This window comes from Electrona antarctica, assembly GCF_951216825.1.
Source record: "Electrona antarctica genome assembly, chromosome: 7".
Classification (NCBI taxonomy): Eukaryota; Metazoa; Chordata; class Actinopteri; order Myctophiformes; family Myctophidae; genus Electrona; species Electrona antarctica.
In genome coordinates, this window is record NC_136812.1 from 37726571 (window position 1) to 37732686 (window position 6116).

The 6116-nt window shown below is 39.0% G+C and overlaps 2 protein-coding genes across 2 annotated transcripts; one reads left to right on the forward strand and one right to left on the reverse strand.

Annotated features, from left to right (window-relative positions):
* The first annotated feature begins 342 nt into the window (after window positions 1-342).
* cks2 (CDC28 protein kinase regulatory subunit 2) lies at window positions 343-2700 on the forward strand. Its single transcript, XM_079506089.1, has 3 exons — window positions 343-580; window positions 1334-1461; window positions 2131-2700. Exons 1-3 carry the CDS (start codon window positions 522-524, stop codon window positions 2175-2177), a joined length of 234 nt encoding a protein of 77 aa, XP_079362215.1. The 5' UTR covers window positions 343-521; the 3' UTR covers window positions 2178-2700.
* Window positions 2701-2791: 91 nt separating this feature from the next.
* On the reverse strand, window positions 2792-5595 carry cimap1d (CIMAP1 family member D; the record flags this gene model as incomplete). The annotated part of the gene is made up of 4 exons (XM_079506090.1): window positions 2792-3279; window positions 3571-3705; window positions 4539-4649; window positions 5547-5595. The coding sequence occupies 4 exons, from the start codon at window positions 5593-5595 to the stop codon at window positions 2792-2794; spliced, it is 783 nt and encodes a 260-aa protein (XP_079362216.1).
* Between the last annotated feature and the right edge of the window lie 521 nt (window positions 5596-6116).

Sequence of the window (6116 nt, forward strand, 5' to 3'; positions counted from 1 at the left end):
AAAGTGTTTGTGCAAATCATTCACTGTGAATGCAAATGTAGCCTATATCAAAATGTAAAGGAAAGTCCAATAGTAGACTATAAATTAATACTAACAAATACATTTGTTTTTTGTGTGTCAAGGCTTGCCTTGAACACAAGGTTGAAGGACTGAATAAACAGTAGAATATCCAGTAGGGGTATTATGGGCATATGGGCATATGGGCATATATATATATATATATATGCCCATAATACCATCACGGCCCACCAGTGGGCCCCGGCCCCTAGGTTGGTGTAGCAGAAGTAGTCACAGGGCCCGGGGGCGGGGAATCGTCTCGAGCGGTGTGTGTTTTGTCCGCGCGCGGCTTCCTTCCATCAGGCGGGCGGACCGTTTGAGTTTGAAATCGACGAGCCACTTCTGACAACAACACACAGCTCAGCAGCCTGTTCCCTGTAAACACGCCGAACAACTAGTCTACGACGAAAACAAACCTTTCCAACTGCTGACACTGCTTTATCTGGACTCAATCGCTGAACAACATGTCGAAGAAAGATATATACTACTCTGACAAGTACACGGACGAAGAGTTCGAGTACAGGTGGGCCTAATTAATGTCTTTCTTTATCCAACGCTAGTTATGACACCGACTGAAGGCTAGCATTAGCTACATTCGCTTATGTACGATATCTGTGTTATATAACTTATAAACGGCACGCTGTAGCTCAAGGAAATGTGAAGGACACCACGACAACATTGAACTTACGTCTTTCTGCGCTTATGCAATTTGAAACCTCATTTTTTTAGCCTACTCTATAGTATGAGTATGACGGCGTGTAGCTATGTCGAAAGTGGGTTACGCTGGCTCTTGTCTTCCAGCTGGTTAGCTGACTTTTTGATTGATTGAAATATTTATTAACAGTTTGCAGAATTACAGTACATTTCAAGTACAAACTCAATATAAAGACTTAACTGTGAGTGGACGACCCAATTAAGCATTACACTTGTTTACAAGAGGGCCCACCTTGTTCAATTCATCAAAAACATTTAGAGACGTACAAATAGACACTTCTATATAGTCAAAGAACAGAACAGGAATTCATCATAAAGGAGGTAAAAAGGGGAAATAATTAGTTAAGTGATTGAAGTATTTATTGACAGTTTGTAGAATTAAAGTACATTTCAAGTACAACTCAATACAAAAACTGTTAACTGTGAGTGGACGACAGCATAGCATTACACTTGTTTACAATATGTCCACCATTTTCAACTCATCAAATAGTAGTAACACCATGATGATAAGAATCAGTCTTCCACAAATTATGCTTAACACTTTTGTATATCTGTCATATAGGCATGTTGTGCTCCCGAAATCTCTGTCCAAACTGGTGCCCACTTCCCACCTGATGACAGAGGATGAATGGAGGGGACTTGGGGTTCAGCAGAGCCAGGGCTGGATTCACTACATGGTCCACAAACCAGGTGAGCCAGGGGGGTTAAGGACCCCAATCCCCCCCCCCCCCCCCCCCCCTGCCAAAAAAAGAGGGTTTAAAAATACCGGTCCTCAAAAAAGAAAATAAGTGAAATTAAAATACTATCTTAACTGGTCAAATATTGGCCTAAGATGCAAAGATTGTGAAAATATATAGCTGATCTACAAGCTCACAACACCTCACAATCATATGATTATTTGGGGGGGTCACAGCCTGAAAAGGTTGAGATGAACCACTGCCATAGTTCCATAGTCAGGGGACCCAGGGGTCCTTGAGGGGTTACAGCCGGGGGTCCCAAAATATATGTATAGTTAAATCCATTTTAAATTATAAGTTTTAAAGTATTCAAAAAGTATGACATTTACACAATTTAATTTAAACACAAAAAACATATCAAACATGAATTCAAAATGTTTCATATCCGGGTACCAAGGACAGAATTATTTGAAATGAGGCCCATGCCTGAATGGATGTTAATCTGGGGGTCTTTCACATGAAAAAGTTTGAAAACACCTGAAATTGACATAATGGTAACATTGTTTAAACAATGCAGTCTGTCTTGTTGAAGTGGTAAATTACAGCTACTCTGCTGTAATCCACAATCAACTACTAGATTGTGCTGACCGACTCTTGTTTTTGTTTTGTCTTTGCTCTTTAGAGCCACACATACTGCTCTTCAGAAGACTTCTGCCAAAAGAAGACTGAGTGTGAAGCATCAAACCAACTGTTCTGATTTATGTCGTCCTTCACGTGCGTGTACATATTTACATGTGCTTTGATGTATAATATATAGAGGATCTGCTTAAATAGTTTTTGTTTTTATAATCCCTCACGTTGGGAAATCGGTGGTAAATAATGGCAAAGTGTTTGCCAAGGACAACTAAAAATGGTTCACACAGCATACACATGATGTTGATGAGGTACGCTGTAATTGATGAGATAAGCATCAATATGAATACACGTTCTCTGTTATCTTTTTCTTTTCTTTTTTACATTAATCAAATAACATCTTGTTATTGATTTTTATTTTGTGTGCACTGAAGGGTCATAGGCGTTTTATTTTATTTTTAAATGAAAGCCTACATGTTATTTAGAAAATTGTGTGGAATTCAAAGTTGTAATTTTCTTTGTTTAAATATGTAAGTAGTATTACTGTACATATTTACAGTACATTTTCTGTTATTTCTAGTTATTGCTGGTATACAAATAAAATGCATTTATACATATGCATTGGCTCATTGCAAACCTTTGATTGTCACACAAGAGTGGATGTCGTTAGTTAATTATATAATACTGTTACAACACAAGTGGGTGGATATTCAGTCAGCTACATTTACAACCAGTGGGGTGACGTATTCAGAGTGTCTGATGCCCAGAGAGTAGGCTGGGGCTCTTGGTCTGTTGACCGTGACCTTCTCTGGGTTATGAGATCCAGGGCCAGGCTTCTTAGTAGCATCTTTGGGTATGCTGTGACGTCCCAGCATGGAAAACGCTGGTTGCCGGGGCAAATAAACACTTGGGTTTGTGCTGTTGTATCTACAAGGCCCTGGTGTTTTTGACAGGTCCTCTGACGGCCCTCCTGTTTTGTACAGTCCTGACATTGTGTAGCTTGCACTCGCTGGCTTGTTTGGGATTTGCGGTCCCATGAGTGTAGGCAGAGAGTACTTGTTAGGGGCAGGCACTGCGTCTATGGTGCGGTAACGTGTGCGATAGCCCATGGTGTAAGAGGGGGGACGGCGCTGGGTGTTGCATGGAGGGGCATTCTCGGGGCAGTATGCACCTGGTCCTGGTGTCTGGAAAATCGCCTCTTGTAAACCAAACAAAAAGAGTTGAATGGTTACCATGTGAAAACGAGCAACTCAGATTAACTGTCGTTAGTGGCTCAAAATTTCAGTTGCACCAGCTGGCCCTAGAATACAAGAAGTGCTGTCAAAAACCTTAGCTGTCACTGTTCAAGTAGCCTCGGAAACACAGACGTTTTTATTTCAAGGGCATGTGCCAAACAAACTTGGAATACATAAACACTGCAGCACTTAGTATAAAAGCTATTCAAACTATTGCACATTTACATGTTTTACAAACAATAAGGTGTATTTACCTGTTTTAGATGTGAACTTACTTGGCACTTTCATTCGGCCCAGCATTGAATATGCAGGGTTACCATCTCTACCAAAGCGAGTGATTTTTGCATCAATATAATACTGAGGCCCAGGACTGGAGTCAACACGGTACACTGCATGAGAAACGAAGAGAATATTTTATCAGGATATTCATAGTAACAAATAACCATCAATAATATTAAATAATTTATAAGAACACATGTTTCTGCTATACCGATATACGTACATTTGTATACAAACTATGTAATACAGTATACGTATACCAAGGCCTTATGGATATACAAAGTATTCTATGTCACCATAAAGTCTAAACAAAGAGTTGGATTTTACATCATTTCTATAATCAGTTGGGTAAATGGCATTTCTTAAGTGAGAGGATTATATAAAATGGTATTTAATGCAATGGTAACTGATGGTCTAAATGTTTGCATGTTCTGTCCTGTACTGATAAGTAGGTTATTTATTCAATGAAGTGAGCTTGAATGCTGATTTAAACTATCTTTTTTTCATCCACTGATTTATTTTTATTTTTTAAACTGAACTCTACTGTCGTAAGGAGCTGTCTCCCCCCAATGGCTTTAATTTGGTATTACATCACATGTGAAACTACTAGATGCCTTTTGTTGAGTGTTTTGTATACTGATCCCAGTCTAATATAGCAACAAATCACACATTACTTTACTATTAATTACATAATTTGGAAATGTGCAGTATACGTTCAGTACCGGTATGTACCTACAAACTGAAGTGCACCCACTGATGCAACAATAAAGTTGATTCTTGATTTGATACTTGGAAAAGGCTTCAGAGTATTTTCACTTGTTCTACTCTTTTTGCAAAGGACACATTGGGTGATTCTGTAGTCCAATCTCACTGTAGTCTCGAACTCGGTATTTTCAACATTTTCCCAATGATAAAAAAATAAATAAGAAGGAAAATAACCCACTGTTGTCACTCATCCTGCCATGGAAACTGTATGCAGGGCTAGTGAGCTTGGTGAAGTCGTGGCCGATGAAACCAATGGTGGATGGTAATGCATAGCGTCCAGGTCCAGGCCCTGCACACAGGTCATCACAATACTAACTTCATTAAGACAACCATCACAACACTGTACCATAAAACTATATTTTACTGCATTGTCAGAAACTGAATGTTGAGACAAGGAATTGATTTTGAATGTTGTAATAAGTAAATTACAAAATGAAGACTTTCAAACCATGAGGAAATAAATTCATATCACAATGGTGGTATGTTGCTAGTCCTTGACAGAGACTGTACACCAGCATCGATATGAGTAATATAATCAGGCTGTAAGTAATACAAATAGAGGTCTGGAAAATATGAAATTGTAAACCCTGTATAACCCTGAATAACTTTGACCACTGACCATCTCTTTCACAGTGGTCTGAAAGGCTAAACCTGATCCCAGACTGGCATCAGCATTGTACTCTCTGTGAGACGTGATAAACAGCAGCCAATACACCTCGAGCTATAGACCCCAAATGAATAATTTGAAGTTGATTTGTTGAGTTGGGTAAGACAAGCAGCTGATGTTCTCCAGACTGAAAAATAAGAAACTGCTGCAGGCAGTACACTATACTGAGACACGACCTGGAATAGCATTACCTCAGCATAGAGGTGTTCAAGGGCATGTACACATTACACAAGCACAGCTACTGGGGTCTGGAAGCATTTTCAACAATGAACATAGCGAGTCCCGGCAAGTATGAAGGCTGAGAAATGATCTTGCCTGTGCAAGTCAATGTTCCCCATTCTGAGGACTGAGGTGATGCAATATAGCCAGTGACCACAAGATTGGACAGTACATTACTTATGTCTTGAAATTCAGCTTATTTTACATTTTATAACAGAATTTGCCCACTAGCACAGGCACAAAGACAATCAATCACATAATTGAAAGTTTGTAAAGATTGGCTCTCCATTAGAAACTCACCTTTCTCTCTGCCTGCGATTATAGGGCGCTTTTTCTCAACTTCACTCATGACCAATGAATGATCCTAGAATGAATGCACCAGTAGACAACATTGAACAATCCCATACAGAGAAATACTTGCATGACATACACATACAGTAAGTGTGTAAATGATTGATTGATAAGTATTTATTAACAGTTTGCAGAATGGGTACATTTCACATGAAAGCTTCTATATAAAAAACAGGAAATCATGTAAGGAGGTAAAAAGGGAAAAGAAACAAAGTGAGGGGGTGGGGGGGATTCAGATTTTACGGGGGCCAGTTTTGAAATCATCAGTATGGAATCACTACGAGTGCACACCATTATGAACATGTTAAAACTTACATTTTAAAATGCAATAAAATGGGTCTTAAACAAGCAGCCATTTTCAGTCCTTAGACAACAACCTATTTGGATAGTCACTCTGAAAACAATATTACTGTACCACGTAATATTACAATACAACATACCTCCAAGATCCAATATATTTCATATTCTTGTTCAAAACAAAACCCCAAGCAGGCAAAAATCAATCTCCAATTTCTCAAA

Excerpts from the sequence above, each read along its gene's own strand:
- cks2 (XM_079506089.1), top strand. The coding sequence starts at position 522 with ATGTCGAAGAAAGATATATACTACTCTGACAAGTACACGGACGAAGAG. Across the intron at positions 581-1,333 it reads GACGAAGAGTTCGAGTACAG|GCATGTTGTGCTCCCGAAAT; the intron begins GTGGGCCTAATT and ends TCTGTCATATAG. Across the intron at positions 1,462-2,130 it reads CTACATGGTCCACAAACCAG|AGCCACACATACTGCTCTTC; the intron begins GTGAGCCAGGGG and ends TTTGCTCTTTAG.